Source organism: Amia ocellicauda, chromosome 8 (genome assembly GCF_036373705.1).
Source record: "Amia ocellicauda isolate fAmiCal2 chromosome 8, fAmiCal2.hap1, whole genome shotgun sequence".
NCBI classification, from domain to species: Eukaryota; Metazoa; Chordata; class Actinopteri; order Amiiformes; family Amiidae; genus Amia; species Amia ocellicauda.
The window spans coordinates 21,494,818-21,512,464 of NC_089857.1; the positions used below are offsets into that span (position 1 = coordinate 21,494,818).

Sequence of the window (17,647 nt, forward strand, 5' to 3'; positions counted from 1 at the left end):
TAGACTGTGTACAAATCATTAAGAAATGAGAGGAGGACAACATTTAAGTCCATTGTCTGTTATTTATTAGTTTTCAGTTCTATTGTTCTGCTTCTTCTACTAGTATTTGCACACCCTGTCCAGATGCTTATTAGTGTCTCGATTTACTCTCTCTTAGGCAGCTTTCTCTCATGCTGTTTATTTCCCTCCAGTTAATGGTTCTTTTCCTGGAAATCGTCTCAGTAAAGCCAGAAGTTTCAAATGAGATTTTTTTTTTTTTTTTCCCCCATGCATGGTCCTCCTGGCACTTTATTACATTTTCTCTTGCAGGATTTTGAAAACCTCACTCAGATCTCCATGATGGTGTCTAAATGTTTCCAAGTTGGATACCTTTACTCTTTAAACTTTACCATGTTGTCATTTATTTTATCTTTGTTTCACAGTAGTCCCTTTTTAACATGGTAATTGAAATGTCTGGCCAAACTATCTTTGGCATTTCATTTCGGGGGTATTCAGGAGCTGGCCATGCCAGACCAGGGCAAGAGATTCTATTGCTGTGTTTGTGCAGTGTGGGCAGTTGGATTTTAAATGGCAGACACACACAGCCATCTGTACTGAGGCTGTTCTCCTGTCTTGCCTCCTCACAGAACAGAGAAAGAGGCTAAATTACGATAACAGAAGAGACTGAGACACTGAGAAGCAAAAGTAGGTCTTTCCTGTTCCTCTCCAGAGAAAAAGACTAGACCGTGTTCCAGGGAGGCAGAGATCTTGAATTAATTATATCGGGGGAGTTTGGCATTTTGAGTTAGCGTGCTCATTACGCTGATTTGTTACAATTTCCCCTGTATACGCGGTCAGCTTCTTTTTTTTATTTTTTATGCCGCACTACTTTGTCTGTTACATCGGGGAATTTCACAGCAGCAGTGACAGAAGAGGCTGTGTTAATTACCAGCGGTTCTTAATTAAAGCATGAATGCTCATTGGCATCAGGAAATGTATTTTCTTTCAGATAGAAAATGTCACCAAACAAAAAAAAAAGGAGCCTACCATGCAAGACTCGAGCCTGGAAAGTTATGATCTAACATCTGTATATTTCATGAAAAATAAATTATACCCAAGAGTTGATGAAAGCATAAGGAATTATTCCTTATTGTAGATCTGTTAGGGACTGTAATCAGTGATGGTATTGATATTGGCATACACACAGTCCATGTCTTTCTATTGTATTGTCTTTTTCTGATAATAGAGTCCTAATACAGACTGCCTTTGTTTCTGAGATGCAGGTTCTCGTGTGCAGGCACTGTGTGTGAATTAATGGTGTGCTGGTTTCTGTCTCTCTCCACTCTCTCTCTCCTCTGTAGTGAGATCAATCAGTTGGACCTGGGGCTGATTGTGGAGGTATGGAACAAAGGCCTGATCTGGGACACCATGGTGGGCACTGTCTGGATCCCTCTCAGCACCATCCGCCAGTCCGATGAGGTGAAGTGCCCACTCTGAGATCACAGGCACAGACGCACTTCCGTGGCAGCCAGACACAGACACAGACACACACGCATGCACCCCATCATACTCCACAGAATGCTTGAAGAGCTAAAGAACAAGCCTTAGGAGCCACAGAAGGTCACTGAACCCACAGTACCTGTCTGGCTGTTTGCAGCTCATTTGCTGGAGAACCTCATTAAATTGATTCTTGAAAGATGCAGATAACCCAGCAACCAGAATGCGTCTCTGTGAACCGTGAGCTATATAGCGATCACTTCAGCAAAAGTGCTTTGTATTAAGTGTTGAAAAGATGATTGACAGAAACACGGCTTTAAAAAAAGACTAAACACCGTGTCCATTAGTTTACCCTTCAACGGAAAACAGGACTTTTAACTGGAGAAAAGCTGACAAACACTTTGTAGTTCTCTTGATTGCCATCTGGTATATTTTAATACTCATGTTGTTTCTCTCCAAACACGTGCTCCCTGGAGGAAGGCAATGAAGTGTTTAGAAGGACTACTGTATTGTGGGTTTATAGCAAAATTAAACCTCAGCGAAAGTCTGACATAAAACAAGAAGGCTTTAATTGGCTTTTGACAATTTTGTGTTATCCCTTCAGCAGGAACTTTAGAACATAATTCTTCTTATTTTTATTTTGTTATGCATTTATTTTTTACTCAAAGCCCAACAATCTCTATTCTTCAATTAAGTTTTGTGCAATATACAAAATGATGGCTCTGTGTGACTGCTGAATAGAATCAATTAATCAAATCTTTCTTTGCACAGACGTTTGCATATTGTTTCTGCAAACCATCAGACTTCATGTTCTATCTGTCAACTAGTTTTTAAATATTTATAATCCCCTATAGTACAGTTACCTTGCTAATAGCCTTGTTAATGTATATATATTGTCAAACCTCTCTGATTACTCTGACCTCTCATCTCCTTATAATATAAAATGTGCAGATCTAAGCTATGATGAATTTGATATGCTGTCAAATAAATGTTGAACACTGTTAGAACAACAGTTGTTGGAACGGTCATGACATCGGACCGAAGAATAACAATGTCAGTATGATTTTCAGTTTGTTTTTCAATATAATCTAACTGCTAACATGCGTTACTCCGCCATGGTCTATGGGATTTGTTGTGTCTTGAGAATTAAAGTTTAGAGAGGCAAACCACTGTATAGTTTGACTTGAGGAGCAGGATTGCTTTGGCCTCCAGCTACACAATCCACTTCCGATCAGCGTGAAGGCTGGCCTTCGACACACCGAGGGATATACGAGATGCTTAGAAGCGGAGTACAGTGTTTAACACCTTGTCAGGCTGCATTAGTGAGATGGCTAAAATCAATACTGCACTAAATATGTGTATTCCTGTCTCTGCTTCTTCTGGGCTCGTTTATCTCAGATGACACTGTCAACCTCGTCAGGTACCACCATTCCATAGAATATCGACCTAATTACTGCACTATTTATATGTAAACTGCACGAAGAAGCAACACACATGCGCACCACGGAGGACTTCATGAGATTTAGGAGAACAATTACACAGACAGTCCATCAGTGCTCTGTGGAATCACACCAGGACTAACTGCGTGTGAAATTGCAGTTCAGTAGTTAATGCAGCTGCAGTGATGATGATTTGCCAGTGGCCTAATAGGGCTGACATAAGAGCTGGAGTAAGAAAGTAAAGATTTAAGAAACTGAGAAGTGTTATGGTCCAATGAAACCGCTGATTTGAGGAGGCAGAGTTGCTTTGTATTTCAGGTTACTTATTCTAAAGAGCGAACATAGCTGGGAGAGAAGGGCAGTTGAGAGCAGAAGGGTTTAGGGATGGATTATAGCTAGAGACTGGAAGAGAGGTAGTGTGGCAAAATAGGTCAGGACAGGAGAGCAGCATAGCAGGACTGAAGTGTACTTTGGCTTTTGTGTTTAAAGGGGAGGTTGCTGAGTTTCTGAGTAGCTGGGAAGCCATGTATTCCCTTATTTCAGAGGGCGAGATGCCTTAAGGAAGGAGCCAGGGGTTTCAGTGTGTCTGTCTCCCTGCAGGAAGGTCCGGGGGAGTGGGCTGCTCTGGATGCAGAGGTCCTGATGAAGGAGGATGAAATCTATGGCACCAAGACCCCCACACCCCACCGCATCCTGCTGGACACCCGCTTCGAGCTGCCTTTTGGTGAGAAAAGTCTCGTTCCCTTTCGCCGGTTTCTCTGGGCCTCTCTGAGAAAATTTGGCGATCGAATCAGCGAGCATCCACTTTTCCAGCCTACTGCTTGCATAGATGTGTGGACTTAGGTTTCTGAGTACGGCAGCCTTGGGATATTTCAAATATATCTGCAGATTTCAGATGTCATAATCTCTTATGGATTTATTGTTATCTTAAATGTAAGCTCTGGGCGTAATACGTTTACTCCTTGTGTGCCTTCCAGAGGGTTCTCTCAGTGTAATGTGTCTTTGGTTAAGTAAATGGATAACTTTCCTCTGAGTCAACCTGCCTGTCCCCATACTTTAATAAACTGTGATTTAGCTTGCTAATAAGAACAGAGAAAGTATAGGATAACACTAGAGAAAAGCTAAATATTCTACCCTAATATTTATTTTCATCTATGTATGTATGAGTGCAATTGAAGGTGACGGTAAGGGGGTCTCTACAGGTTTTCTTGATTAAACAGTGTCAGGAGAAAAGGTGTGAGAGGTATCCCTGTACTCTGGAGAGCAGATGTTTTCCAACAGCAGCCCAATTATAGCCTTTGTACAATTAGCTATGTGCTTCTGAAAACTCTTGGTGTTTGTTGGTTTGATTTGCCATCTTAATTGCATCTTGGGGCATTAGCGATCCCTGTGAGTGATTTTATTTATTTAGTTGTTTGTTTGCCTGTTATAACCTGGCACATGATAACAGCTACTTAGTCATTAAATAGACAAAGAATAAATGGAAGATTTCATACCTTACATAAGAGCCATTTAGGCAGTACATCTGTGACGTGACAGCCAACGTGATTCAAACCCTTTTTATTGATTAATTGAAATGTCATAAGGGTTCAAAGAGTCTGAGTCAACTGTATACATGCATCTGCTATTCATAAATAAACAACTACAGTTATAAATAACAACCCGTTACTGGAAACTAACCAAGTGGATGTGGCAGGTAGAAACAAGCCACCCACCCCATGTACTTAAAGTGAAGATTACAGTGTCACCTGGAGAGTCTTACGGAGTGCTCAATTGAGATGAAAAGATAACATGCATCTGTGTTTTAGGAACATACCTGTGTTTGTGACATGCAACCGTTCCCCTTATAAAGTGGATTGTGCATTTCTCTCTCCATCAGAAAGCTAGACACAACTCAGAACTTGTTGATGCTGGGAAATGTAGGACTACTCTAGAATAAAAACTGCTCACAGAAGATGCTTTGTGTTATCTCCATCTGCCACAAGGTTCCTCAGATAATGAAGGGAACCTGGCACTTCACTTTCAGCTCTCTAGTAGGAACAGGAGGAGTAAAGGAAAAGAAAAACGAAAGCTAAAATTCTAAGATGGGCATCGAACCAGTGCTGAGAGGGGTCTGTAACAACCAGCCCTTTAACAGACCTGCTGAAGTTTGATCTCGGGGCCCCAATCTTGGCACTGCTGGTGGTTTGAAAGTAAAGGGTGTAAAAGGTTAGGCTTTAGAAGGATAGGGTCTGCAGTATGCTGGCCTTGACATCTTACTATTGAAGTTGTATCTGCTGTTCTCCATTTACCCAGCAGTCTCCTGTTTCATCTCCATCCTTTGAAGGCCCCACGTTTTTAGCCCTCTTCAAAGCAAGATTCAGCCTCGGCATGGCCTTTGATCCTGAGACACTGACCCCTCTTTACACTGGGGTGGGGAGGGGGGGCTCTTGCATAATAATGTGGCATGAAACAAAATCACAATCTCTTGTATGCTTTTCCCACCTTCTGATTTTCAGAAGGTCTCCATTTTACTCTTTAAAATGATTGTGATCAATTTTCTGATGATCTTTGTACAAGTTCAGATTACAATTTCCCAGCATCAGAGAAAGAAGATTTTTTTTTTTTTTTTTTTTTTTTTACCTAAAACAGAGAGATATGGAGGATCCCTGGTCCGAAACCCAAGAAAAAGGGTTGCAGTTATTTATAGCAGAGGTTTCCAAACTCTGGGGGGGTGCAAGACCCTTTATGGGGTGGCGCGGGGAAAGAGCTGAATGTGTAAAAAGTCAAGACGACACGAGATCCCTGAGGGGATCTGACAAATGTTGATTGCCACCCCGCTGAAATCGCATTGGATGAACTGATATCTCTTGCATTCACCTATCTCTGTGAAACGACTTTTTCTACACTTAGACACATTATAACAAACTGTACTGTCGCGACTCACAAGAGTGGAAATTGGGTCTCGGTTATTGGATTCTTCCATATCCAATCAGAATAGAGGATTGTCAGGCAGCAGTGTCTGTGAAGCCGCTAATTGGTAGTTTCAGACCAAAATACACAGCAGTTTATAAGAACATAAGAAAGTTTACAAACGAGAGGGGGCCATTCGACCCATCGTGCTCGTTTGGTGTTCATTAATATCTAAGTGATCCAAGGATCCTATCCAGTCTATTTTTAAATGTTCCCAAACTTTCAGCTTCTACCACATCGCTGGGTAGTTTATTCCAGATTGTGACGACTCTCTGTGTGAAGAAGTGTCTCCTGTTTTCCGTTTTGAATGCCTTGAAGCCCAATTTCCATTTGTGTCCCTGGGTGCGTGTGTCCCTGCTGATCTGGAAAAGCTCCTCTGGTTTGATGTGGTCGATGCCTTTCATGATTTTGAAGACTTGGATCAAGTCCCCACGTAGTCTCCTCTGTTCCAGGGTGAAAAGGTTCAGTTCCCTCAGTCTCTCAGTAGGACATTCCCTTCAGACCTGGAATGAGTCTGGTTGCTCTCCTCTGAACTGCCTCTAGAGCAGCGATATCTTTCTTGAAGTGTGGAGCCCAGACCTGTACACAGTATCCAGATGAGCTCTAACTAGTGCATTGTACAGTCTGAACATTACTTCATTACTATATGAGGTGATAATTACGGTAAAATAAATACATAAGAATAACTTGCAGCTGCAAAATGTCATTGAGTGGGAAACGAGCTCGCCAGGACTATTTTGGAAACGCATTAACAAAAAATACATTAAATGTGAAATAATGCCAATTAGAAATAGTGACAATTTTTGCAATTGCAAGAAGTTCTGAACTTTATTTTAAAATAGTCATCTAACACAACTTTATTAAATAAATTTGGAAACATACCTGTGCGTTCAAGTTCAAGCTGGCTGTGTGTGTTTAATTAATATTAGTTTGTTTGTTGCTCCTCTTTCATTTTCTGTCATTGCTAGTTTCGCAGAAGGGTGTTTGGCTTTTAGGTGGGTTTTAGGTGGGGGGGCGCAAGCTGTGACCCAAATGCCTTTGGGGGGGGTGCCACCCAGAAAGTTTGGGAACCACTGATTTATAGGACCTTGAAACCGAACAATGAAATTAATAGTCATTAAATGCTGATTAATACGCAAGTCTAACAGATTATTATAATCAACAATATAGCTAATGAGTACATATGTCATAGCCTTGGGTACAATTCCATCTCACCATTTTTATGACCTTGGGGACAACAGGAATGTTTGTAATCAGTGTAGCCATGTTTACCCCATCCCATGAAAATGTTAAGGCAGGGAACTCCGATGTTTTAAGAACCAAGTGTCTGTCTGCTATAGACTTCTCAAGACACAGAAAGAAAGGCAGATGCACACAAGCCCTGTATTATTTGTATAAGTTTGGTATAGTTCCTGATCCATACTAGAAATTCTCACAATAGTATTGGATTGGGATTTTTAAAAATATATATCTATATAGCATTTTAAAGGATCAAAGCCTTATTAATTGTCATATTTAAGAGCATTGGCTAGGTACATTTTTTAGTGAACTCCATAGTTTCCTATTATGGACAGTAGGGATCATTGTTTTCGGCATTTCAGAGGCTGTCTGAATGATATATATTTTTTACTTGCACGTAATTAAAAAATGTGAACTGCTGTTTTTTTCCAGATATCCCTGAAGAGGAGGCGAGGTACTGGACAAGTAAGCTGGAGCAGATCAACACTATGAGACTGCATGATGAGGTACAATATGAAATCTTGAAATAACTATCTCCAATGCAGAATGATGAAACGCATGTTTTTATCCATTTCAGATATGAGCACAAAGATGAAGGTTAATAATATAAAAATGAAAATGGTTTCTAGGTTTGACTGTGCTTCAAATACAGGGTCCAGCCACACTGACTACATAAGCACAGACCTTCATTAAAGAAACCATTAACCGAAACTCAAGATAATAGTTTCAGTTAACAGCAAAATGATGTACAATTATCACGTGAATTAACCATACGGGTAGTTATCATAAATTGCTGCCTGCATTTTTCACAATTATCTGCTTCGCCTCAGTGCAGGTGTTACTTTCTCATTCACTGAATTTACAAGTTTATTAATACCAATATATTTTTGCCAAACCTAAGTAATTGTGTATTTTGTCTCTCATTAATATATTAATTTTAAAGTTGGTGTAATTCAGTGGCTAACATTGTTTAATGATTTCCTACTTAGGAGTTTAGCAGTAAAACTTAATTCTACTAAGAGAGGTTTGTAGCATCTTCTACTAAGATTTAAAGGATCCATTTCTCTGATTATTTTCCTACAGAGTATAAAGTTCTAACCGGACAAGAGCTCGTATAATTATTACATTACACGTTCACCTTTTGAATAATGGAAAAACTGTGAAATACTGTTATCATAAGTATGGTCTGTTCCACTTTAAATGTCAAGTTATTTTAGTTAACCTGTTTTTAAAATTCATTCCAGGTTAATGCTAATAGCACGTAAGATAGGACTGTTTTTATTGAGTCCTATTCGATTTTCTCAATTCAGAGCAAGCCTTATTGTGCTCCAGTCTAAATTAAAAACACATTGTAGATGTCAGTGCCTTGCCACTAAATTGAACATGATAGAAAATGTCTTATTGTACATGTTATTACCATTCATCACAGGACATATTTCTTTCCTCATCAGTTTTCATTCTGCATACCTGTGTCACTGGCGTATCTAATGACATTCCAATGGCAAGTTACGTTTGATCTTGTAATGTTTTAAATTATATATGTAAATAACAAAACGCACATATTCTGATTTGAACAGCTTCATTTCCCTGCTTACGCACACCAGATCGGGACTCTCACTCTCTCCACTGATGTACTGTGGGAATAAACCTGTAACTCCTTATATTTATGACACACACCTGCCATCTAGGCAGAGCATTTGAGAACTGCAACACATGCGTTCAATACCTTGATGCTCAAAAGACATCTGGAGAAGATAAATATGATACTCTTTTTTTCCTCTTCATTCTCTAATTAAGGCAATGTGAAACAAACTATCACAAAGATCCCGATAAAAGAGAAGAAAAACATTCTTATTTAGGACCAACATATAAAACCTGAAAATATAATTCTGTGCAAAATGTATCTTCTCCTGCCAGATTAATCAGTTTTGCTAATTTCCTTCCACTGTGTTTATTAATTAATACAAAGTCAACCATTTTTTGGGGAACTGCTTATCTGCATTAATTAAAAGCCCAAACTGGCATAATATCATATTAATCAGACCCCCAGTGCGGTGGGCAGCATGGATTAGTGAATTGAACGGTGATTAACATTATCATTTGCACGCTCTTTCCCTGTTGCATTAATGTTGGCTCCTCAAAGGGTAAAACTAGGTATGTCTGCATGAAGAGTGTGTGTGTGCTGGGGGGCGGAGGGGTGGGGATCATTTCTATATAGATCTAAATGATAGTTAACCATTTTTGTGTAATAATGATGGTGCTGATACCTCCGTATGAATTAGGAACTATTTTTCATTGCTATTCTCATGTGTACCCTTGTATGAGCAAATGTGCAAAAGCAACTTACTGGACATTGATGTTAAACCCAAGAAACTTTACATATAAAAATATGTAATGATTATGGGAAGCTGTGGTGTTGAGGAGTGTGTGTCCGCTCCTGCCATAAACACACAGAATGTCATAAGTGTCGTTTGAAGTGAATTTTACCTCTGGTGTGCTTTTCAGTTCTGTGAAGGTTTGCGTTTGGTCTAAATCCCATCGCTCCTCTTGTTGATTAAACCTCTGGTTGCTCCCCTCTCCAGTACTTGCTGCAGCAGGAGGTTCAGAAGAAGCCGCTGCCCACTGCTGCCTCCCAGTGCTGTAAGTGTGAATTGCATCCCCTACTGAGCATATCTCTCCCACTGGATTCATTTATCTTCCCTTGCTTTTTTTGTTTACACACACTGACATCATCATTCCCTTCTTAGGCCTCGACCAAATCAAAATGTTAACCTATCCAACCTAACTGCAAATCAGATTATATATATATTTTTTTACCTGTTCATGGTTTAATTTATTGTCAGAAGTCATTGTTTTCTACTTCTAATGCAAAATATGAACGGGAACCAGTCTGTAGTTTTCATTTGGTCTGGGCCTTAGTGTTACAGGGCTGCCATTTTGACATTGTGAAGAATAACAGACGATCTTCTGTGCAGTTATTTTAGAAGCTGAAATTTGGGCCAAATAAAGAATTAATCCCTTTAAATGACGTGAATTAGTAAATTAGTCTGATATGATAATTCTTCACTTAACTTGGCATGAATGTAAATGTTTTATGAATATGGCTCATATGTCTAAAGAACCTGTGGCAGTCTCCACTGGGCATTTTAGTGTCGCAGGCTCTTTTTATTAGGTTAATTGGTATTACTTTGATTTATTTGAATGCATGTATGTCTGTTATTTTATACCATTTCCTTTCTTAATTTCTTCAGTTCTTACTTATTAGAATGTCTGATGCAGTCTCATACTTAAAGCCAAAACAAATCCTTTTTAAACACAATTCTTTAAAATCGTCTGTCTGTGCATAATTTGACCCCTAGCATGACTAGTATGCAAGTAATATAGGGTAATTTCCACAGCAGTAAAAATGAATCCTGTCAATAATACTCAGTCATATAGCAGTTGCGTTTCTCCAGAGAGTATGGAGTTAGTGATGTAAAGACAGCGGCTACTCTAGAGTGACTAAAAACAGGATCTTTTTTTTTTTCTTTCTGATTTTACAAACTGAGCACAAATAGGTTAAATAACTTGCTCAGGCTAACAACTAGTCTCCTCCACCCAAACCACTGTGTTAGCCTGCTGTAGATGGACAATGTCACTGATAATAAACTTATATTCAGTCAGTGAATTGTAGAGAGTTAATAACAAATATATTGACCGTTTAACAGGCGACAAGCTTCCTGTGTTTATCTGCACATTGAGCGCCTCTCTTGCCTAGTTAGTATTGCTGTGTCTGGATGGATGTGTCCAGCTGTGTAGCACTCGAGCAAACTTGGACAATACCACTAGATGGAGTTCTTTCACAGAATTCCCAGCTCTCCAGCATTCTGCACAAAGAGATCAGTTCACTTCTTTTTTTTATCATTGTGTATTAGTCCCCTGTGTTGGCTGTGATTTTCAGTCTGTATATTGTGTTCCATTCTTTTTTTTTTTTTTTTTTTTAATTAAATGTTTTATGATTACAGTAAGGATAAAGTTGAATGTACGCATTTCTATCTCAAGCATGTAACAATATTCATGCAGGTTTCTACAATTTTACTAATGAATGGTACATCACTAAAACACAAATTGAAATAGAAACATTGAAATAGTAATGGCAAGTAGGTGATTAATGTTTCATTGCATAAGAACAGACATTTAAAATGCAGTTTGGTTTTTATCGCATACATACACACACACACACACACACACACACACACACAAACAGTGTTTTTTTTAAGTGTCTTTATCAAGCCCAATGCATGATAGTGCTGGGACGTCTTCTCTCTGGTGCCCCTTCCTAAATCAGGTACATGTGCACTACAGGATACTATTTGCAGTTCATTAATCACTACAATGGCTCCCGCCACACTACCAGGACGCTGTAGGGACACTTTCTGCCTCTGAGATCCTTAAGTTGTCTGTAATACTTACCAATCCCATCACAGATGTCTTCAGCATTGTTCTTAGCAACTGGACAGTGCTTTGTCCTTTACTGTGATCCCAGGACATCTGATCTCTCCTGGACAGAGTGACTGAGCCCAGGCCTGTGAGATGGGGATATGCCCTTCAGTTCAATTACAATCGGTGGCCCCATGCACCATATTTGAGAGAAATAATTGCTGTAGAAACAATAAAGTATTAACTTTGATTCTATCTGACTGCTGACAGGTGCATATTGAACCTTTGAAATATATATATTTACATATTTCCTTTTGCAAATGTCTTGTGTGAATATATCACCCTGCCTCAGAAATGAAATATTTTGATCTTTGAAATGTAAATCCCCAAATATTTTTCTGAACTTTTTTTTTTTTTTTTAAGGAATACATCCTAAGATCTTTGTATTTTTTGCCTTTTTGTTTTGTTTTTTGCTAACATTTGCATCCTAACCAGGCAATTGGAGTTATTTCGGATGGGGAGAGCAGCAGAGTATGTAACTCTTCTACATTTTTTTTGTTCTCCCCTGCAAGTATCCTAACAGCTCCTACTGTACCTCTGCATGCTCCGATATGATCAAAAATATCCCCACCACTGAGGATATTCATGCATAGAGGGCTCTCTTCAACCAGTCTCCCTCCCTCATCTCATACCTCTACCATCTTCAACCTCTTGGTCAAACTCATTGCCGCTGCTCTGTAAGAAAGAAGACTTCCTCACGTTGCCAAAGACTGATTTCCTGTATTCATCTGTATATATCTGTATGTCTTTCATCAAAAGACATACAAAATATTACCTTTGCAATTGTTAGTTATTTCTAAAACGAGTCTGTTGGAGTAGTGCAGAGTTTGCCGTATGACCAATAAAATTCTATAAGAAACGCATAAGAAGCTACATTGTCACAACATATAGAGATTGAAACAGTTTTTTGATTGTAGCCTACTTTAAAGAAACAAACCATAAAGAAATCGAGAGAATATATAGGCCATGAGCTAAGCCAGATCCGTTCAACAAGAAGTGTGCTGTTAGTCCTTGGGGAAAAAGAAAAACAAGCGAGTAAGAAAAAGACAAACCATTGCCTCCCAGAGTGGCTCGTTAAGTAAGAGTTTTAACTAGAAAACATGCATTCATTAGGTATAGTTGTCTTTGAGATATGAATGAATGAAATCAAGGCTCATGGCTTCGGCCTATTTTCCAATGCAGCAGCACTGTGAAGGGCAGGCCTTGGAGACTTGTTTTGTCTCCGTCATCTTAAGAGAGAACAGAGTGAGATTAGGAAGAGTTAGAAGTTTATAAAATGAGAAGATGTCTGAAGACCAATATTTGCCACTTCTTGATGCATCCCTCCCAAGAGCGTCTTAATTTCCTCCATTCGTTTGCACTTATTTTCATATTCAAAACATCTGGTTTGCATGGGATCATAATGGCAATACATCTGGCTCTCTCGATAAGTGAACAAAATAAACCTTACAGAAAAAAAATAAAGGAAAATTCATTAAGTAGATCAGTGAAGCTGAGCTTAGGCAACACAGAGTTTAGGAGGAGTGACAATGAATCTGGAACATTATGTGTGGTCTCATCTCATCCCATTTCCATCTCATCACCTCATGCTCTACTGTTTATTTGGGAAGGTAGCAATGAGGGCAGTATGCATGAATATTGTAACTATTTACCAAGGTAAATGCATGTATGCCCCCTTCTCCCAGTCAGACCTGCCCCCTGTGACCTGCTGCCCCTGCGAACGGCAACGAAGAGAGGAAGTCAGGGGAGGCCTTGCCCTCTCCCTCTCCATTACAATACAGGAGACAGAATATCTCAAAATGATCTGTATGCAAATGTGTGTCTGAGCGAGTGTGTATACAGAATGCCATATGCAGCGACCCACACAAACACACATGTATTTCACCCTGTGTCTTTGCATCTATTCTTCTTTTTAATTCCCTTAGATAAAATGGCATAATAAGTCAGGAAGGTTTTTTGTAACGCCACTGCAGGGTTATGCCATTTTAATGCCCCCGTGAAACAGTTTTCAGCTCCTTTTTACTTAGATGATACCTCCTGTCTGTGTAAATTCTAAAGAAATCTAATGCCTTTTTCACATCATATGGCCGAAATTAAACAATACTTTATTAGACTTCTCTATTAATTTTACGTTAAATGTGGGATACTGTGAAATTTTCAGCAAGAGTTTAACATAATGCGTCATGCAAGCAAAGGATATTAGTTTGGGTACTAAGAATGGTATAAGTAATTGCATGAGAAAGCCAGGTCAATTTAAGAGCATGAAAATGGTTACAGAAGATTAATTTTCAGTATCATTTTCTAAGACCTGGCATTGCAATCATAATGCCTTATAGAAGGTGTCTTAAAAATGACTTATTCTACCTTTTTCTTAATCTAAATAAAAAAATAAAAAAGCTCTTTTAAAAGTCAAGAATCATTTAAGTTGGATTTTCTTTGAATCCATCTATCAACAGATGTGAAGGAGGACTAATAGGGTTGGCCATATAAGTGCTGCACTTGAATGGTGATGTGTGTGAATGTCTGTAAATTACATTGTGGCCAGTAGGGTCCAAGTGTAACAGACTGGAATCGTGAATGCTTGCGACTCTTAGTTTGAGATAAACAGATGAGCGCATTTTCCAACCACATCCTCTTAATTGTCCTCAAGTGGTTGTTGTCCACATCAATACTATGTATCTGGGTACATTTGAGTAGATGCTGTTTATATGTATCGCATACCAAACCCTAACTGTAACCTTCGTCTTAACCGTGAAATGAACCATACACATTGATTTTAAATGTACCCAGGCACATCTGTTGCTCATGTGCCAACACACTGGTAGCCAAGCTGACTTTTGTGTCTTTGTATAGTAACCATCTACTCAGATGGTGACTTGCAATCCCGATTCACAATGAGAAATTAAAGCATTTCACTTATAAGATCTTTTATACTTCAAATCGAAAAAGTACCCGTTGCAGGAGAAATCCCACATTCTGAGATCTTGGTTCCTCATGATACAGTGAATCAGACCTGGTGTAAGAAACCGGAGTTTCACCAGGAGGCTGAAATCCAAAATCAATGGTAGTCATAAGGGATCCACTTTTCCTCACCTTCCCCTTTTGTGTAATTGGTTTATTGTGACGTGCGATTAAGGGCTTGTCCATTAACATGATGTAGTGAAATGTTGCAGTGGCTTTTAAACCTTAAGAGGAACACCTTGTTTGATCACAGGGGCTTTAGGTGAGCATGTGAGAAAGTTATGTGTTTATTTTATTTATTTTTTGATCAAACTGTTTTATGGAATGGTCTGCTCTGGGTAAGTGGCCTCCAATGTAGCTAAAGCATGAGCTATTTATTTATACATGCACAACCAATAGAAGGCTGTAACTTCCATGGCCATTCCACGTGAAACCCACTAATTGATTGGTGGCCACATCCTGTGAAACCCGATGAGTCTCTGACAATCCTTGGTAAATAATTTCTGGATGGACTATTATTCTTTCTTTTTTTAACATATTTCAAATAGTTTGTTTTATTATCATTTTTATTTGTGTAATGGTTGAAGGGCTGTATGGATTTTGCCTGAAATATGATATCCTCCTCCTTAGTAAATGTCTAAAACATGCCTGTTAGTTTCTGTCTTTCTCTGCCTTTATTTAGTTTCTGTCTTTCAAACATCTTTATTTAGGTAAATGAAGGACACCTCTTTGTGCAAACTCTGTATGACATTTTATTGAAGCGGTTTGTCTTAAATGCTATGGTGAATTCTTAATTACATTGGCAGCAGTTAAGGGTTGCTACATCATCATGCATTCTTTACCATTGATATGAAACTTATATTTTAGAGGATACACCTATTGTAGTTCACAAAATGTCCTAAATGGCTTACAAAGATTCTCTGATTTGGTTGCAGACCGCTTCTGTTTGAGGGATCATGACCTTGATAACTGTCCCCTGTTTTCAAAGCTAAATCTTTAACTAAAATGACAAAACCTTACTAAAAGCCACCCCTTCAATCTTTTATGTCTCGCAACTCGAAGCAACTCCATTTATCACCGATCTTTAGGCAAAATCTTACAGTTTTTGTTTTACTTTCTTTTTGTAAGAGGAATTTTAAGTTCAAGTAAATTAGGGCCTACCTGGTGCCATGCAAGATTATTTTTTAACTATTCTTCTTTGCGTACAATTTTGGTTGGCTAGATTGGGCTGCGTGTGTTAGTGTATGTAAAGCATGTATTCCTTCTGCTGGGTGACTGTGGTGGAAGTTTGAATAGGGGGTATATATTCACAGCCCGTGCCCCTCCAGACCTCTCCTCTCCCCTGCTGCGTTTCGGAGCTTGTTTTTTCCCCGCAGCTCTCGAGGACCACGACAGTGCGGTGGATGACCGGGACAGTGACTACCGCAGTGAGACCAGTAACAGCATCCCCCCCCAGTACCACACCACAGCCCAGCCCAACTCCTCCCTGCACCAGTACCCCGTTCCCCCCCGGCTGCAGCACCAGGCCGACTCCCGCGAATCCTGCACCGACTCGATGCAGAGCTACGACCTGGACTACCGCGAGCACAGGGGCACCAGGTACGGCATGCCCCACCGCCGCTCAGACACAGCAGTTGTATATTTTTAATTTTGCAGTGTTGGTGTAAGACAGTAGTTGGAGCAAATGAACACAAAAAACTATATAGGTACAATAGAGGGAACAAGCACATGTTTTAGTCGCATCATTTACAAGGGCTTCCCAAGGAATCCTTGAAATGAAATCTGCTTTCATATTTCATTATTATTCCTTTCAATATTTCACCACCAGAATGTCTTAGTCATTCTAATGCATGTCTTACTTCCCTATTGTTTTGAAGGATGAGTTTTACTGTTTGACGTAACAGTCACGCACAGTGGTTATATTGGCATCCACACCTAAGATTTGCTCTGCAAGTGGCTAGAAATATATTTTTCTGTCTCCAGTGAAGATTTTCCAAAGCTAATGGATCTTGACCATATACCAGTTTAAAAAAAACAACCAACCAACCAAAAAAGCATATTCTCCATTTAGTTAGACTGTCTAGTCTGAAAGGAGCCCTAGTCAAGTCCTGTTGTTTAGGCTGAAGTCATTGATGTGAATGATGTAATGTCACTGAAGACATCACAATTGTATGAATAACTGGCTGCAATTATTAAAATCTAAATGACATCTCGTATGCCTTGCTTTCATCACCCTTCAGACTCCTTCAACTTTTTCTCACATTTCTCACACAAAAGCAGTTTTCTCTGCTTAAATAAAATTGATGTTTTCCAGTCACTTCCAGAAACACTGGTTTCACGTTGAATATTTGTTTCCACCTTGTACTTTCAAAACAAACTATTCACCCGGCTAATAATTTTTCTTTCATGCTTGGAGATTTTAATTTGTGTGCAGATTTTTCAGGTAAAGTAAGGACTTGCCTTTGCAAAACCAAAGGTATATTTTGAGGATGGTAAAAGTAATTTACTTTCTCTCAGACTGCCCTGTTTTTAACCTGATTTTGTGGTTTATATCTAACATGGCCAGCATGGCCAGTGAAAATTGGCATCTGAACAAAAAAGTCACATAAAATGGCTTTTTGACTTGGTGGGGAGAAATCACAAACACCCTATATTAACCAAACCACACTTGCAGGGATATGGATACAAGTTCTCAGTGATGGATTTAAAGTGAATTCCAAAAGTCTGGTTAACAGTAAACAGTAAGTCTTTCATGACTAAATGAGTGAGTGGGAATTTAAAAATAAGAAATTAAGATTGATTGGATCAGCAAACATTTCCACCAAGGTATTCCAAAGAGGTGAAAAACATTTTCACTTTATAAAGTAGTCTGACTCCAATATCCCATTGATGTTGCTGATTTGGAGCCCCCACGTTTTTCTGATTCATGTCCGTCTCCCACAGTAGTGAGTGCTAGACATCATTGCCATTTACGTAATCTGCATTGACTGAAAACAAAATATAAATCTCTAAAGTGCTCTGTTAAAAAAGCATTTGTATGAGATTTATGGAATACATTGCACTTCACAATGGTCAAATGTACACACAGATGTAGATCTTCA

The 17,647-nt window shown here is 39.1% G+C and overlaps 1 protein-coding gene across 3 annotated transcripts in view; it reads left to right on the forward strand.

Annotated features, from left to right (window-relative positions):
• Positions 1-17,647, forward strand: part of unc13bb (unc-13 homolog Bb (C. elegans)) — a 191,330-nt gene that overhangs the window by 71,775 nt on the left and 101,908 nt on the right. For 2 of the 3 annotated variants that reach the window (XM_066710679.1, XM_066710680.1), the window contains exons 4-8: positions 1,341-1,458; positions 3,516-3,639; positions 7,539-7,612; positions 9,689-9,746; positions 15,923-16,145. In XM_066710679.1, the coding sequence (XP_066566776.1) occupies positions 1,341-1,458; positions 3,516-3,639; positions 7,539-7,612; positions 9,689-9,746; positions 15,923-16,145 (597 nt within the window). Of the gene's footprint in view, positions 1-1,340; positions 1,459-3,515; positions 3,640-7,538; positions 7,613-9,688; positions 9,747-12,020; positions 12,057-15,922; positions 16,146-17,647 lie in introns of all 3 variants that reach the window. The other variant, XM_066710678.1, reaches the window with a different exon arrangement.